Below are 19,084 nucleotides of genomic sequence, written 5' to 3' on the forward strand. Positions count from 1 at the left end.
ATTTTATTCAAGTAAAATGTAACGTATATGTTGACACAGGAGGACTTCGAAATGTGGTCAGATTACTGAGGTTAGGAGATAGAATTAGCCTCTAAAAGGATGTAAGACTGCAAATGCAGTTTGTTATGAAACACTCAGTGTATCTGAGGATAGCAGCAGGATGTCTGTCTCACGCTGTCTTGCAGTTAGTATTTCTCTCTACGGGTACATATCGGCTCTGATCAAATGGACTTTCTCTCTTGCAAGTCTGTCTTTTTCTTCTTTGCTTTATTTTTTCTCTTTACCCCTTCCCCACCCCACTCACTTCATGCTTTTTACTTTGACATTTTGAAGAGCACCATTAGTTCTTTAATGAGTTTTTGTGTGTGGCTTCAGAAAATCTGTGCCATTATGACACATATCATCAAATGCAAAAATCATTAAAGGCTTTTCATGTCGCTGCTGAAAAGGGAAGGTCTGATCACGTAATGCACACATTGCAAACATGGCAGTCTTTAAATGATGTCCATCCCATTATATTCCTGTTCAGCATATATTAAAATGTGTACATAACACAACTATGCCAAATTGCTTTTATGTTGCTTTGACAGCACTTCAGTGGGCCTTACACACCAATTACCTGCACCTTTTAACATTGTCTTGAAAATGTCACCAGTTTTGCCTCAAACACTCATAGTCCTCAAAAGCTGTTCGCTCCCAGTTTTGTTTTTTCCCCCCGCGTTGTTAACCTTGTCATGCTTTTCCCCCCATTTTTCCTTTTTTTTTTTTCTTTTTACTCCTATATTTTCTTTTTCTTGTTCTGCCTCAGTGTTTCAGGCATCAGCACTTCAATTTGATCCCGCTTTGTTTTTTCTGTGTCCTCGTATCACTAAGGTAATGGGCGGGCTCGTTAAAAACATATTTGCCTTTGCGACTTTATATTTTACTGTGATTTTTCATGTGCAGTGCAGGTTTGTGTACGCAGTCTGGGAGGGGGTGTTAAAGGGGTGGGCGTCGACATGTTTGTTGGAGCATGAGGAGAGAAGGAGGGGGGGGAACAACAAATTACTTCAGTGATGAATGATTTAGGCTGTCATCAGTCCACTGAATGACTTGGGAAATGTTAGGGTGGGCTTAACAACTGTTAAGATCACACTCGTGCTGTCGCTGTGAAAAGAAATTGAGATAACAATGCTTCAAACCTGATATGACAGCTGTCTGAAAATACTCATTTAGCTTACAGACATACACAAACATATTAAGGGGGCAATGGTGCATCTTCAGGAGTCCTATAGAGGGCACTATTCCACTGAGAATAAAACTCCTGGTGAAATTCATACCCACAGGCCAATACACACTGATTAACAAGCTTCTAATCAGTCATGAATCTTATTGTGTCAGTGAACTTCAGTCAAGATTTGCAAATGTATTTTGTAAAAGAGTATACTTACTTGTTCTCTCTGTGGGATAGATTTTTTTTTCTCTTTATAAAAAGAAAACAAAAAAATGACTCTGATGTTGTAGATGTTGGTGCTGACACACAAGTACTTTAAGTGATCTTGGTGCAGCAGGAATAGATGGAGAGGGGAGGGGGAGAAAAAAAAGCCTAATGAAGTCTGTTAATTTGCTGCTATCAGAATGAAAGTCTCAGACTAATTATGGCCCTGGGTCATCTAGTCTTGATCACAGGGAGAGGTGGCCCTGCATGGTTCACTTTGATTAGCTCACTCACAACACAGCTCCTTCACTTCATTACTCTGATCTCCCTGGCTGTCTCACTTTCGCTGGTGCTAGCACAGCCGATGGGGGAGGATGCTCCATGTGCAAATAAGACAATTGTAGCCGTTCTCGCATGGCTGTGCGCACCAATGCCGAGCTGTGTGCTGCGATAAGGCAGCGAGAAGACGTTAGGGCAGGTATGTAGAGCTCAAATAACACGTGGACGTCCGTTTGATGTCTCCTGTGCTTTCTTGTACTTCCTGTCAGACTGACTGAAGTTCAGGGCTTAGTGGAATTTGAACCATACAGCGAGTCAACAGTCAAATTGTGCAGCCTGTCTGACTATTCTTCTCCACTCTGTTGACTGTAGACTTGACAGATTTGTCGGAGCGCTGGATTTGTTCACTTGCTGCAAGCAGCCCCCTTCTGTGCATCTGATGTCTAGTAGTGAATTTTGCTGCAGGCAACCGTGTGTGTGTTATATATAAATATGTGTGTATTCCAGTTATAACTCATCTTATGGGGAGTTAAATCTGCTTGCAGCCTAATCACAAAGAATGTTCTAATTCGTGAGTGTATACAAGTGTAATTTAAAAGTTAGTCTCAGGTCAATTTTGGCAAAGGTTTGGCTAGATGTGAGTCTGTCGGCATATCTCTGTAATGTCCTTTGAAGGTACTGATATGTGTCTAAGTGTGTATGTGGGGGTTTGCTGATTCAATTGTGAGGCCATATAAATTAACCCGGCGAGAGAATTTATAAGGCCCCCTTAATTGTAGTGATTTAAACCTTACCTGCATGACTACCTTGATTGGTTATTAGAGCCAACACAGTGATTAAATTAGCCTTTGAAGACAGCTGCCCTCTCAGTCTTTCTTTGCTGTGTGCTTGTCTGCCTTTCTGGCAGAGACGGTTGTGTCACGTGTCTAGCTATAGCAGCTTCAGCTAAATAAAAAGTAAGACACAGATCTAAAATAAAACTGAGGGCCAGATATGCAAATATGCGTACACACACTTTTGATCTCTTGCTTGCCAAAAAAAAACTCACATTTGACCGATTTGACCCAAGTACTACTGCCGAAGGCAGCAGTCGCTGGCTGCCGTTTGTTGCAGTGTTAATAGATGCAGATTGTCAATATTTAAACTAGGAGAATAATGACGTCGCAGCCTATTTATTACCTTTGAACTGACTTCACCTCCAAACAGCAGCTGTTCTATTTTCTGTGCTAGAAATGGAAAAGATACACCCATTATCTTATAAATTTGCCAACTGCAAAACCAGATCATAAAATGATTCTCAACTTTTTAAGCAGTTCTGATTTGAAGTGGAAAAGTGGAGCTTGCTAGAACCAGATTAGTAAAGGAATCCATAATTGCAGGCTATAAAATATGTTAAGTCAGTACTAAATCAAAGGAGAGTATGATAAGCTAGAGTATATAAATAAAAATCTATTTATTGTATGTATACAATATTTCAAACAAAATGTAATGTGATAAAGTTACGTTTTATTTAAAACAGAAAAAAAATAAATAAATAAAAAACTGACCTGTTGGAAACTTCTGAGACATAAGAGCCACAGCTTTTCACACCCCTTGCTTGCTACTCATGTGCACCACTACTGCAGCATTTATGCAACTGCTGCTCAAAATCTACAGCAATGAACCAATAATAGGATTACTTAATTTCATGTAGCACTATCATGGTGCTTTGTCTGCACTGATGAAGCTTAATTTGCCTCGGGATGCTGAGCGCTAAATACACATGAGCTGTTCAGAAGCGGAGCACTTTGTTGCTTCAAAGAAGTGAGAGGCTCTATATATTCTTCAATCTCCTTAATTTTCTCACATGTAGAGCAAGGAAGCAGTGTGACAGCAGCTTAAAAGTGATTGGTGAAGCTTTTTTAGGTTATACATATTGATGCATCTCTCTTTTGCCGCTAAAATAATTCCATACTATTAAAAGCTGTCTTCTTAGTAAGCAAGAGAAAAGTATTCAGCTAACTAACTAATTAATAATTGGCAGGAGAGGATAGAACCACTTTAGTGCTCCATAGTCCAGAAAAAACCCCCTCTGGCACTTCTCCATTGGAAGGAGTTTAAACTCTAAGAAAGGTATAATGTAAGGTTTTTGTGAGACCTTGTTTTACCTTGACGCCGATAACCAACCAATACCTTTTTGGGAGAATTTAAATATCAGGTGTGAAAGTTTTGGACTTAGTTTTTATCAGGACCTTTGAAGATACCACCATGTCACCTTAACCCTTTGAACCAGTATGAACCAGTTATTTTTGATATCCAGTGGATTGTCTTATCCCGTGGTACTTTTTATATACACTTTACTATAGTGCCTAAATTTTCTCTAATTAACTGTAAATCCTTAGAAATTTGACCGTTATGGTTCTAGAAACAACTGAAGCCATGTAACTTGACCATTTGTGGCAGTATGGATCTCTAAAAAAGGCAAATGCAATTTAAGATGTTTTGTTTTTTGATGTCAAAAATACAATGAAGTTAAAGTTCCTCATTTGGATGCTTCCTTTTAATTTTTTGTATATTAACATCATTTGGAGATTGAGTACTTCCATTTAAAATATATTGGTTTGAGACGCCCAATCTCAAACCCTGTTTGAGATCTCGTTTGTATGAGTTGGGAAAATGTACAACATGAGTGGATACATATTAAAGAACTAATATTTTTAGTTGTACGCTTGCAATTCCTTGCAAAGGCTTTTTTAAAATCTCGGGTGGAATTGCAGTCTTCAAGGCCATTGTGTATTTGTTTGCCGACACTGAAAATAGTTGACCTCACATAACTGGCCATGGTTCTTCATTGCGAAATCAGTGGCTTTGTTCCTAGATGAAAAATATGTTTGAAAGTTGCTCAATTCTAGGTTTTCACAGTATTGCAATTTCAACCTTGATACGACTCTTCTGAAGAATGCAATACTTGATGCCATTTTCAGTGCTACAAGGAGAAAAACGTGAAATAAAGCACCGAGATACACTAAATGAGAGCTTATTCAGACTTAGTAGCATATACCAAAAATGTCTTTTTCTTTTCATTTTTGGCATTTCTGTCACTTGATTAGTTACTTTCTGTAGTTAAAATGAAGGTGAGAGACCAGGTACAGTTTGATTTCAGGGAACGCTAGAGCAGTATTAAAAAGGGCTCCTCTTGGGTAAATCAGGTCTCACTCATTACAGGGGTAGACATGTAAATTATCTAATTTGCAGGGAGATGGCATGAGACCCCAGGAAACATGAGTTTTACCCATTATGAGCTGAGCAATAAATAGTGTTGGGATAAAATTAAAAAAAAATAGCCTTTATTGTTTCACAGAGGTGAAATTTAGGTGTTAAGATATGTATGTTCACAGAGAAGATGAAAACAAAAAAAGTGTTAGAAATATATATATATATATATATATATATATATATATATATATACAAACTAAGAACAACAACACAGAGAATTGCTAGTGCAACAGTCTTATTGATGCATAAGATGTATATCCATCCATTATCTAAATCCGCTTGTCCTTGCAGGGTAATGATGGGCTGGACACATTGCCAGTCCAACATTAACTATAAAATAGTCAATTTGTGTAGTTTTATACATTTGTGATTTTAAGCAGAAAGTCGCTTAAGGTAAAAGGATTATCAATTTTAATTTTTTAAATTCTTTACCTTTATCAATTCTTTAACTTTTCTTTATGCAAAGTATACTGGCATGGCGATCTTTCATTGATACCTAAATTTGATTTTCTGGGTGTGTGTGTGTGTGTGTCTGGGTGTATGTGTCAAAACCAGGCCAGTTCCAGTAAGGCGCTTCCTCTGATTAGAAATCCGCTGTGATAAGATGAAGTGGTAGTGTGAGTGGAAAGGGCCGAGGATGAGGGGAGGGAGATGTGCGTGTGTGCGCGGGTATGCTGGGGTGTGGGATGGTCGGGGGGTTGAATTTGAGGTGTTACTCGCTTGTCTCTGAGGCCCGTCTGTCATGTACAGCATCAGTCATGCTCTTTCACAGCAGTTTTATTTCATCCACCACTCCCTTTAGTGCTTTGATGGCAGAATTCACTGATACTGCCTTGTGGGAAGGACGGCTGTTTGGGAAGCGGGTGTGTGCGTTGTGTTACAAGTTGTCAAGTGCCTTTAAACTGTGACAGAGATAAAAAATCAAAACCAAACAGCAAAATTACCACAAGTGAGAAGTCTAGATAACTTTTTAAAGAAAAAAAATAAAATAAAATAAATCCAGCATTGAATCCTCAGCTGATCTAGCCACTAAACATTCCTTTGCTTTTCCTCAGAACATTTTAAATCTTCTCCTTTCTTGTTTAACTATCAATGTTTTTGACGGGAACATTTATAAACATGCTTAGTTTGATTTTGTGGGGATGCACAGTTGGTGGATTATTTTAATGTTTTCCACTGTGGGAGTAGGTCATTTACTGTTCCTTAAGTGAAGCGCAGTAAGTAACTGCAGTCTTTATGTTCTTTAAAATTTGTACCCATTCTAACCCCTGAGCTGACATTAATCACAGGAGTGGGCATAACCCAACTTAGGGCGTGACCTAAAATATTTTAAGAACTTCTGAGTGCTGATGCAGCAGTAATAGACCAATTTAGGTGCATTATGTTAGTGTTGTGTCTCTAACAGACAGCTTTAGCCTCACTTTTCCTGATTCCTGCTTGCTGATTCTAATTGGTTTTAGTCACAGACTCAGGAACCTTCCTTTCGTGCACATCCATCATTGCTTCTCTCTACCTTCTTATATCTTTCCTGTAAGTGCTGCTCCTTTCCTGCTTTTGCCAAATGTCTTTTGTGACAGGCTCCCCACTGCTCAGCTCTCACAGGTGTATCCTTATCTTCCCGGGTGATGGCGCAATCTGATAATCGCAACTATCTGCACTCTCTTTGATTGATTAACCAGTGACCTTCGACCTCCAGCAGGACACATTAATTGGCTGATGTATAATGAGTGGATTTCCCTGAAGAGGACCCGTTCTCAAGCCAGGGAGGCTGGGGGGTGTTGTTGGAAAGGGGCAATCTAATTAGGCAATTTAACTGATAACAACTGGGGTGATGTGGACTGAGTATCAGTATCTCTTAAACCATAGAGATGGATGTAGCGCAGTTCCACATTTTGTCACATCACTTCCACTAATACCAATTTTTTTGTGAATGCATCTTGCAGGCCAAAACAAAAGGGGCATATTTGTGATGATGAGAAAAAAAAAAAAGTTTTCAGATCCCACTTGAATTAGTTCATAACTTTGCTCATCTTTGGACTAAAATCTATTATAAACTATAAACATGACCTCCCTATTTTTGCAAATTAGCTGAGGCTTCAACAGACTGGATAAAGTCTGTGAACAGCGACTGTCCAGGCTTGCATCATATTCTCAATTTGATACGAGTTTTTAATGCACCTCTCTAAACTCTTCTATTGTATTTCTGACTGTGTTATCCTGATATATGATTAAATTCAGTTCAAATAAAAACAAACAGGAAGAAAACGGTTACAGACACTTTTTGATGTAAAATAACAGATAAAGCTTGCTAAAAACGTTAATCAGGGTATTTATGGCGTTATGGCTTGGATTTGACTGGACTGTTAGAGAAACTTAACTGTTTTCTAGCAGAAACCAGGAATAAAGAAGAAGCCGCCCCGGTGGTTCTGAACGCCCTGAGCTGCTACCTTTGGGGTGTTGCTGCGTTACTGGCTGCAACGCCGAAGCAGCCAGTGAACCTACATCCCGGTTTCTAAAGGCTTTTCTTCTCTGTAAGAATTATTTAATAAATCAATTTAGGTCTCTCCTGACCAGCGTGTCCTCTTCCATACGTTTGCTGGTTTTCCTGCATGACCTCTTGTGGACTATAAACATGACCTCCCTATTTTATAGTAGCTTTTTTCTATGGATCTCCATTCCATAGAAACCACATTTATATGGCACACAACTAATAGTTGTTCTGTCCTCAGATTGTCCAACCCTAGCTGTGAGTTTCTGCATCTCCTCCAGACTACCATTGACTATTGATGGTTTATTCTCTGATTAATGCACTTCCAGCCTGACTTGCAGCTGGTTCCTCTTCTGTTCCATACATTTTTTTTTTCTGTTAAGCAGTGTTTGACTCAACATTTACAATATTGTTTTATAATCTAAACAATCTTTAAACTTCTTCGAAGTTTGTGACCTGACTGGTGTATTCCAGCTGCAATGCACAATATGAAATCTCTACCTTTTGCAAAACACTGTTGCATATGAACGGTTTTTTTAAGTGACTTCTGAAGGCAATTGCTTAATCTGAAATTTTGTTAGGGGTATTTGAGTAAAAGGGGAATTCCACAAAACTTTGTGGTAGTCTGTCATGTAAAATCACAATAAACTACAATGAAATTTGCATATCTGACAAATGTAAATGTTTAAACAACAGCATATCTACGAGGCAGAGAGATTAAAAGTAAATTTCAGAAATATTTGTTGTGTGCGAGGTTAGATGAGGTTTCACCAGGCTTCAAGTTTTAAAAATCAAACTGATGCAGCATCTTAAAGAAGTAAGCAGAAGTCTGTCTACACACTGCATTAAAAAGCTCAATAGCACCAACTACAAGATTACATTTCTGTGAGTGAATAATTTAGTTCTTCGTGGATTTATTATTTAATTTAGGTTGTAAGTCTTAAAATTTTGTCATGATTCACTTTCATGTTTTCTCGAGCAAGAGCTGTCTCGCCATAAATTTATGAAGACACTGAAAGGCAATTCAGCCTCCACTGCTGCATGTTAAGCGCACACAAGAACCAGGAATGTGAGAGAAGTTATGATTAGTATCGTATAGGATGAACACGCAGTGTTTGCTTCCCTTCATGTCTCTTTAAAGACATGACGGGACCTGATGTATTGCAAAGTAATTATTTAACCTTGTATACCAATATGTTTTTACCAATCTTTTTTTTTTTTTTCTGTGATTAAGGTCGAGCTGCATAAATTGCTACATCAGTAAAATCAGATGTTATTTCTTGCTTTGTACTTAAGGTTTCTAACAAAATGTATTCTTAAAAATCTTGTGGAGAAAAGTTGTACCTCGAAACACAAATACTGAACTTATTTTGGTTTCACTGTAACAATGAGCTCAATTTTTCCTTTTTATGTTTGGGAGTAATTCTCTGCAGCTTGACAGACTTATTAAATCCTTTTTTTATTTTTGACCAAATCTTTCTGTAAACTTTGAAATATAAATGTTCAGTGCTGACCAAATTCTAGTTGCCTTTATATACGTTTCAAGTGCAACTTTTGTAAGTATCTTTCTATTTCAAATTTATATGCCAAAGTAGTTATCTCCTTGCCAAAGTGTCTGTATTTCATGCTGCAATCTTATGATGCATTTTTGTCTCTTCATTCTTTCTGCTCTTTGCTTTGTATTGCACTTTTCCTTTTATTGCCCTGCTTCTACATCTCTCTTTTCCTGCTCACACAAAGATTGTGAGGAGAATGTAGTCACAGAGGAGCCACGTAAGTCTAAGTATTCGCTCAGTGTGTGGTTCTGTTTGTTTTTTTTGTGCATGGTGAGCTGTGCTGTAAGTGTGCATGTTTGTGCTCATGCTACTAGTCTCCATCTTGTGGGAGCTCCAAGTATCCCTCTTCACTTTTTAATTGGATACAGGATCCCTTAAAGGAGAACAAGACCACATGGAACAGCAGGCATACCTTTTCCTGCGGATTAACCCCGGTGTTCCTAGACGCTGTTCCCCTCTTTTATATCCCGCTAGCCGCTCCTCTCTTCTCAGCACACACTCTTGATGATTACAGCACCAGACAATTACCCGGCATACTCCAAGGGTTGCACGTTTGGTTCTTTTAATCTGGTGTCTTAGGTAATTAAAAGCATCCAGGACTTCCTCCTTGTAAGCGCGACTTAAGAGGGTATGTTTTTTTTTTTTTTTTTTTTTTGTGTATTTGCTCAAATCTGCATTTACACTTCCTGGTCAGTAGAGAAGTACTGCCACATTTAATTTAGCAAACATGTAAGTGCCCTCCCCTCTCAAAAACCATCCATAACCTATTTAACCCCAACAAATGCAGCAAGGAAATTCTCATATCCTATCAACTATTAAACAAATTGATGAAAATCAGTTTAGCTCTGTCCAAAGTATCATTGAAACCTAGATTCCAGAGGTGTAAGTGGTAGCAGGTGAAGCAGTGGACAAATCATACCCAGGGTCTACTATAAAAGGATGAAATCAAGGGTCACTTCATTTGATCGATGTCCTAAATGTATATCCCAAAAAAAAATTCAGGTACTAATCTTATACTGTAGTAAGAATAGACTTCTACTTTGTCCTACGACTTCTTCACTGTAGAGTCCAGATTGAACCTTGGAGTTGTGCTGTAGAAGTTTTTATGTAGCACTCTGGCTTTTCCTTTTACAAACCTCTTCCTTTAGGAAACATTAAATTAACTCGAAAATTAAATAAATCTTTCATTGATAGGAAGATTAACTCATTGCTGAAGTGAAGGTAGACTGGTATCAAAGGTTAAAGTCAGATGAGCTATATTGAAACGTAGGCGAGTCTGTTTAGGTCAGACTTTTTCTCTTTTTTTTTTTTTTTTCTTTTTTGATTTGTTTTTAAATTTCAGTGAATTTTTTAGCAAAGGTGTAAGGTTCTGTGTTTTCATACCAAGATATCTGGTACAGCCATGTTGGTTCGATACGCTTATGTACCAAATGAGTACAACTTATACAAAATGGCATGACAGGACACTGCTATGCCTGGATGGCAAAGAAAAACATCCAGTCGTTCAGTTTCACGTCAATTTAATACCAGCAGTGCCCAGTCCTATTGACAGGTTAGATTAGATGACATTGAGTTGTTTACTTGTTTTTATTTTAATGTTGTATGTCTCACGTCCTGGTAAAAACAATACAATCTAACTTAAATGTGACACTTTTATATCTCGCCACCGTTTTTTTAGTACCTTGCCATATCATTGTTATTCCATCACATTCCCCTAATACATCTTCCTCATTACTCTTAAAAGGTAACTTTTTTTTTTTTTTGTTATGTAGCCTTGGAGAAAAAAAGTCTGTCTTCAAGAGGTGATATTCTCATCTGCATCTTGAGACATTTTTCTTTTCCTGGTCTTTGTGGATCTAGACAATACCAACCAGGATACCCGCTAGTGTCAACTTATTTTCCTACTGCACATCCATATTTTTGCTTTTAGTAACATTTTTGTATTTTTCTTTCTTCATCAGCTAAAAAGGAGGAAGATGATCTTGAGGAAAAGAAATCCATAAAGAAGAGGATTAAAGAGCTCAAGGTGCTCGATCCCAAGATTGCACAAAATCTCTGTAAGTATCCTTTTCCTTTCAGGCCACTTCTCCCTTGATTTACATTTATAGGAGCCTTCAAAACTTCAAGTGTAGCAGGCCTTTTGGATGCTCTTATCCCTCTCGTGAGTCTTCTTGTACTTTTGAATATTTCTGTAATTTTAAATAACTTAGCAGAGAATGGGTTACTCAATCATTTATACAGGTTTAGAATATAAAATAAAGCACGAGAAAAGCGAAGGTGCACTAAGCACTTAACTGATACAAGCTTAAGCAAGTGTCACAACCTGTAAATGCTCCTCAAAGGCATACAAAAGTGCTTCAGTTCTTGGTTTTGTGCAGTTCTTCATGTTGAAGAGATTTTTTTGTGTTTTTTGTCACTTTTTGTGTATTGGTCACTTGAGTGCACATCTGCATATTTATGCAAGTGCAAAAACAAAGGTGCAGTATATCTGCCTAAAAATGTTTAGTAAACACACACAGGTTTCAGTTTTCTCTCCCAACTGCAATCTTTTAAATGCATTTGAAACTATTATAGGTATGTTACGACTCGGAAGACAAAGCAGAAGAAATCTCACCGCTGCGGATGAATTGTTGAAAACGACCCTTGATCCTCTCTAATTTTCCCTCTTGATTCTGAATGAAACAATGAATACAGAGTCTGAAACAAAATGTCTTAAAAGACATATTGTATATGATTTTTTTTAAATATATTTCATATAAAAACCGTTTTACCAAAGAGATCCTTCAACCAGTCTTTATCAGTTTTACTGGTGTATTTTTTCTAACGGCACCTGGAATAGTAAGGTTTAATATCACTTCTATACAGATGTTATTGTCTCTAAAATGGCTAGAGTTGCTCAACACATTTTACTTTAAATACAGGTGATTAGGTCTTTGTTTAAAGACTGCATGCTAAGAAACTCTTCAACTAGGTTAGGGTTAGAGTTAGGAGAAAGCTCTTCTGGTAATCTATTCTTACTTCTACAGTGCTGCAAAGAACTGTTTTGTAAAAGAAATAAAGCATAACAAAATGTCATCTAAGTCTACTTCAGTATTATAATGCTGGCAATAGTGTAATAAAAATGACTACAGGTCAATTAGCTCTTTCATCATTTAGTATTGCCATTTCCTACCCACACATTTTTTTTCCATTGATTCCTTTATTTACCGGTACTTTATTCTTCTACACCATGTTTTATTTAGAAGTATTGTGTATGAATTTATTTCTCTTGGTGCTGAAGGATTGTGAATGAATTTTGTTAATAACTAACCATAACCATAATCTAAATAATCATAAAAATGATTAATTCTGTAATTTTGTGTAATATTTCATTTAAATGCTGATTATTTTCTCAAGATTTTATGCTGTGCCCATATTTCCATGGTTCAGATCGCGAATGGGAGCCATCTGACTCTGGCAAAGAGAATTTGATTCAATTATCAGTGACAAGTAAATAAATAGTGGATTATCAATAATTAAGCTCATAACTAAGTTATTAGTTTTCAAAGTAGCTATGAAATATCCAAGAAAAGAGAACCAACATTGCAAAACAACAAAAATATTAAAGAAGGGGCAAAATGTCCACCAATCCACTGCGGCAAGTTGATGTCATCTTTCATCATATAAACACCTCATTAACTTCAGAAGCTTTTTTTGTTGTTGTTGTTGGCAATTACATCCTCTTTTACTGATATTGTAGCATTTGCAGTAGTCTAGCTGCAGGTCAGGTAGGTTGTGCTCCCCTGTGAGTCGGTTGTAAAAAATTAACACTGTTCCTCTGTTCAAATTGCGAGCCCACTTTCAGCTTCCTTGGATATAAATTTACTCGTATTTGGCCAGTGGTCGGTGCTAATTCCCCCTTCTGGTTAGGAAGTAAAACATAATTAAAACAAAACACAAATCAATCTCAAATGTCCAAAGAAGAAAATTCCACGCTGAATATGATGTCCTTTTGATTATCATTTAATAATAAACTGACTAAATTGTCCACATGAACAGATGCTCTTAGCAGGGGTGCCCAAACTTTTGCCTTTTTTTTTCTTATGCCTTTGCTTGTTGCCATAGCAGTTATTACAAGGCGGCACTTAATGTGAACCTGGCTGTTGATACTTATGACTCATCTCTTCACACAAAGCTAATTAACAGTGTTAAGGATCCATTAAGGGAGGGAAAAAAATGCTGTGGTGCATGATACCATAGATTTGTCTCCTTTTCTTTCTCCGTTTTCTCTCTCTCTCTCTTTCTGTGTCTCTCCATCCTTCTCTCTCTCTCTCTCTCTCTCTCTCTCGCTTTCTCCTTCTCTCACTTTCTCACACTCATATGCATTCGCACATGTATGCTTGGCCCTAAAATGATCGTTTAAAAGCACCCGGCATTAATGAGGATCCTGCTGATCTCTTAAGCACTCTCGGATCTTTGCACCTCATTGGCTTATATGGAGGGGAGCTGTGACCTTTGTTTCATGTATTAAAAGAAAATGGGACTAATCAGCCCAGTAACAGTGATAAATCATGCAGTAGAAATTATAGAGCAGAAAAAGAGAAGGAAAAAAAAAGCCGGGGAGAGTGGGCCGGTTTACAGTATGTTTTTCACCAGAGTAGGCAAAGGGTTTAAAAGGCTTGACTGAAGTTGGTAATGAGTACGTGACTTAGTTTTTCTTTTTTATTGATTGAGTTGTGCCTCACTGTTAAGCTTTAGTTAATTTCTTCCTAATGAATTGTAATTTTTTTTCTCCCCACAAGTTCAAGCAGTAAAAATGACAGTAGTTGGAAAAATAAGACCGTAAACACATTTATCAAAACACTGAGCCGTTATTTTGCAATTAAGAAGTAATATGTCAACTAGGAAACTGGGGATGGGGAACCTATGTTCAGATTCTTTATTGAAGTGTCAGTATTGGCTCAGCTGTATGCCATTTGAAGTGAAATGTGTGAATTTATTTTCACTTCACTCAAATACAGACAAACTACCATCTTTGTTTTTTTGTTTTTTTTTAAAGCTTAATCTGGCTGAGGTATATGTTTGGTGTTTTTTTTTTTTATATATAATTCTTAGAGCTAGAATAATTGTTTATCCTGATATAAACCATTGCCCATCCCATTCCTTGTCACGCATTTAGTATTGAATATTGCCTAAACATTTTAAAATAGCTTTGTCTCATGGATGCATGCATTGATGCGGCTTTAATTGGATTTCTCTTTGCTTTCTACTTCATTTACTTAATGTGTTCTTTTAATGTGTGCTGGAGCTCTTTTGTTTCCTACTACTTCATTCTCTTTTTCTGTTTCTATTGTTTCATTTCATGCATTGTCTGAAACTTCTCTAATAATAAACAGTTGTGAATCATTCCAATATACGTATATATATATATATATATATATATATATATATATATATATATATATATATATATATATATATATATATATATATATATATATATATATATATATATATAATTAGTTATTTTTTTCTCTTTCTCTAGCGATCTTCTTGGGTTCCTACCGCATGCCTTATCAGGAAATACGTCGCATGATAGTGGAGGTGGATGAGGATCAGCTCACTGAACCCATGATCCAGGTAGGACAGGCTTTGCATAAAGTTGCAAAAAATGTTTGAAGCCTCAGCTTTTTATGCATCATGAGTGCAAGAATTTGTTGACCCGCCTACAGTAAATCTGGTCATACTCAACTGTGAGATGGAAAGAATATTGGAAAGTAACTCATCCGACAATATGCAACTACATACCTGAAGGCTGGAATTGGATTTCTTGTGTTGCTCTTCTCCTACACAGCTACACAGGTTCATGCCCTAACTCCTGTCTGTTGTCTTCATTAGTTGTCAACCTTAAAACACAGTCCAGCTTGAGGCTAAAATATGGGATAGCTCAAAAGATGAAGTACACCCTGACTGTTCTACCAGACAATTAGTCCGTAAATCAACTAATTGAAAATATGTATTGGGGGATTTTTTTTATTTTTTTTATTTTTTTTTTACCATGGCTGATTAATATTATTCCTTATTTTGTTCTGCTTTACTATTTTACTTTGAAGGTAGTTTGGCTTTTGATGAGCCATTATGAGTATTAAAGGTTAGGACTGAATAATTTTTTTTTTAATTTTTTTTAACAGTAAATGATCTCAAAATGCTTTGAATTTCTTTTAATAAAATTCTTTCTTAAGTTCCTGCTCAGAACCTAAAATTTATGTTTTAGCAGGAACAATGTAATTTATTTCTTTTATTTGAGTTCATGCTATGTATGCTGATTTGTATGCTGAAAAACCTTTTTGTCAGCTCTGCATTAAGATACGTTGCTTCTGAAGTTTTAGCAGGAGAAAAAAAAAGTAATTGATTCAGAGTTCTGAATATCTGAATTACATGTTAAAAATTCTGCGTCCTCCACAGTGGCAGAGGGTTGCTTATATTTAGCTGTGAAACATGGCTTTTGCCCTGTTTGACTTTTCACCCAGAGGCTGTTTAAAAGCTGTGGGATGTGGAAGCTGTTCTCTGGAATGTAGCTCAGTTTTGAACCAATCCAAAATATAGTTTGTCTCTCAGTAAAATAGAATAAAGAGTATACATTAAGCATTATTTTAATATCATTTTTCATGGAATATCTAGTGCGACATTATAATTTAGAACAAAATTACACAAGAAGCAAAAGAAAAATCTCAAAAGGGTGTATAATGAAGCCCTAGCTGATTAAAAGCCTGTTTAAGCAAAAATCTTTAAAAGTCCTGTCTCCTTTGTGCCACAGGTAAAAGTTTCTTACCTGATGATCTCAGTCTACAGGAAGAGATCTTGGACTCACCAACTGAGCGCCTTGTGGGAAAGTCGAGCGCATTCTCGTTACTGTGCTGTGTGCTCGACTGCCAGCTTGTGCGTGCGGCTTCGTCGAAAGTCACTTGCACAGATTCTTTTTGTCCACGTAGATACTACTTAGTCGTTCACAGTGCATACATTCCCTCTCACGATGGTTTCACTCTCAAGTTAAAACTTCCGTTTTATGTTTATGAGCTCAATGTGTGTGGGTGAAATGCACATTCACAACTTTTGAAACTGATTAAACGCTGTGGTGATATAGAGATACTCCTCTGTTAGAAGAAGCAGGTCTATAAATTGCCTTAGATGATGCTCCATAGACAAAGTAACAACTGAGGAATTTTTAGAAAATTCCTCAGAAAAAATAAGCTTATGCCTCAAGGTGCTACTTGATTGCAGGTTGGCAGACTGAGTCTTTCTGGGTCAATTGGGTTTTTGGCTGGGACTCAGTCTTTCACCAGGAAAAAGAATATAGGAACCATCTGAAAGTGTTTTGCATTTCAGCAATTTGAGCAAAACAACACTGGAGCCTGACAGAGCGACAGTGCATACATTTTTTTTATCAAGTTAACAAATCTGTATATTAGGATGTACTTTTAAATCTCTTTGTGTTTTTTTTTTATTTTTTATTACTAATATATCTTGTTTACAGCCAAAAATGTATCACCACATTGGAAACTTATTTCATTTTTCTTAAATTACCATGTGGACAAGACACATGGATGGTAATTTTTACAAAAGTATTTTTTTTTTATTGGATTTTATTTAATTTATGCAACTAAGAAAATGTTGTTAATATAAGATAATTTCAAAATATATGGGATACATGAGAGGGGAAAAAAACGACTAAGAACTCTGTGCAAAACAGATTAAGACAGTTTGTTGAATTAACTTTTTAATTGGGTTTTTGGCTGACTATTTTTGTACCAAACACTGAGGGTAATGAATGCTTCTGAAGGTTTTAGATTGTGTTGCTGTGTTACGTGCAGACTGAGTGGAAACAAATAAAAACAAACCTCAGCTACAGAGGTACACATTGAATAATTCATTTGATCAATTAATAGTCATTAAGGCAATTTCAATTATGGCACATCAATAAAAGAACTTTTCATAATAGACGAGCCTTTATTTGCTTTGACTGCAGGCACCAGAACAATTTCTTCATGTAAGAAAGTAAATGTTGGCTGCACATCAATAGTATTTATCAAAGGTAAACTGCAGCATATTTACAATAATTTACAATTTTCTAGTCAAAACGGACAACGAACAATGCAATTTTGTGATTTCAACCAAAAGTACATTAATCGTCTACACCCTGTTCTTTAGTCAAAGATTCTTAATTTGAATGGGAAGCTGAAAAATACACATTGCTCTTCAGCTTGACTGATGGCATTAATTTTACTTTTAAAAAACTGAGATGGCAATCCTCTACTTAGTGAAATGCTTTAAATTTGAAGCAAAGTTCAAATGTCAAAGCAATAATTAGTGTTTAACAAGACACAGAGTCCTCTTTTTTTTACTGAATTTAATCATGTCTGGTATCATGTTTATTGCTGCTTTCATCCCTTTCATCTCTCTTTTTCACACTGTTTGCAGAACCTTGTAAAGCACCTCCCAGAGCAGGAACAGCTGAACGCTTTGGCCAAGTACAAAAACGAGTACTCTAATTTGTCAGAGCCTGAGCAGTTCGGGGTTGTGGTGAGTACACTCATGCACGCACACCCACATACACACAGAACAAAAACTGTCAGCCCAACTCAGAGTAAATGGCCATTGGTTTAATAACATGCACAAGTAGAGCATACAATTTTTGCCTTTATAATATAAAGACAAAATGCAAAAAAAAAAAAACCCAGGCATTATGTTACACTATAGTATTTTTGATGATTCAGAACCTCTACTCTTTTCTTTATCGCATAGTGCAAATTAAGTGTAGCATGAACAGAATAGTTAAACAGAACATAACCGGCTGCACAGATATAGCAACCATGTTTGTTACTTCATTAATTTTATGGTAATCTAAACTTGTCTTGTATTTGCATTTCTTACTGTGTGTCTATGAAAACACTAATACATGCACAGGCACACACTGAGTGCTTTCATGTGATTAACATAATTCAGGGCTTTTTAAAATTGTATCATTTTAAGAGGTAGGAAGAGAGCCAGGACACCTGTGGACTAATTTATGCACATTAAAGAGCAGCACTTGCTACCCTATTATGTCTGCATCATTTTCTAAAGATGTTCCAAAGGAGGTTTATTCAGATTTATTCTTAAAGGGTGTTGTGAGCTTTGTGGGTTTGGTGTTTATAGCAACTTAGCTGGTGACAAAAAACATGCGACAATCTACTTTATTACCTTTGTTTGGGACTCAAATAGAAAAAGATATTAGGTTGATTGACTGGAGGGAGGAGATGAAGTGGTTAGAACACCTTCTATTGTAAACCTTGCAAAACTGAACCAGGTAAATCCTGTTTTACCGTATGTGGGCGACTGTGGCTCTGTGGGTAGAGTAGTCGTCTTGCAATCGGGAGACCGAGCTGCGCATCGTTGTATAAATGTGTGAGCGTTTGTGAGTGAGAATTGGTGAATGTGACTTTAGTGTAAAGCGCTTTGAGTGGTCAAAAATGATTGGATAAAGCGCTATGTAAGTTCTGTCCATTTACCATATAAAGTGTCCGTGTAGGCCCAATGCAAGTTGTGGTTTCACCTTCAAAAAAGCTTTTATTAAAAAATAACAAGATGCATTTTACAGTTTGTATTTTCAGTACATTTCCCCTCACTTTCCTGTATGTTTCATTATGCCTATTCGGAGTAGCACATTGTCAAAATTGCTCTGCACAGTGCCATCTGAAAGGTATATCTTTCTGCAGAAAGTTTAAAATTGTAAATAATAAAAAGTGCAACATGGTTTTGTGCCAAAAAGTCAACAAAACTCTCTTTCAATTTTTATTTCTTGCATCAAATTTCATGCATAATTTTGAGCTACTGATACAGCAGACTCCTGCATAAAATTAAAATGTTTCTCCATAAACTAGAATACTATCGAAAAAGTAATTTATTCCAGTACTTCAGTTCAGATAGGGACACTTGTATATTATAGTTATTCATACACAGTGGTATATTTCAAATGTTTATTTGTGTTAATATTGACGACTCTGGTTCACACCCAAGGAAAAGCTAAAATTATTGAGCATTCCAGGTATTAACCACATTTCTATACAGTTC

At 36.6% G+C, this 19,084-nt stretch overlaps 1 protein-coding gene across 3 annotated transcripts in view; it reads left to right on the forward strand.

The window, feature by feature from the left end:
- The window catches only part of diaph3 (diaphanous-related formin 3), a 155,956-nt gene that overhangs the window by 47,445 nt on the left and 89,427 nt on the right, over nt 1-19,084 (forward strand). For all 3 annotated transcript variants that reach the window (XM_014999113.2, XM_088004225.1, XM_088004224.1), the window contains 3 exons: nt 10,957-11,052; nt 14,520-14,614; nt 17,453-17,554. In XM_014999113.2, the coding sequence (XP_014854599.2) occupies nt 10,957-11,052; nt 14,520-14,614; nt 17,453-17,554 (293 nt within the window). The remainder of the gene's footprint in view (nt 1-10,956; nt 11,053-14,519; nt 14,615-17,452; nt 17,555-19,084) is intronic.

Source organism: Poecilia mexicana, unplaced genomic scaffold (assembly GCF_051168715.1).
Source record: "Poecilia mexicana isolate PSO_F unplaced genomic scaffold, ASM5116871v1 scaffold_3, whole genome shotgun sequence".
Lineage (NCBI taxonomy): Eukaryota > Metazoa > Chordata > Actinopteri > Cyprinodontiformes > Poeciliidae > Poecilia > Poecilia mexicana.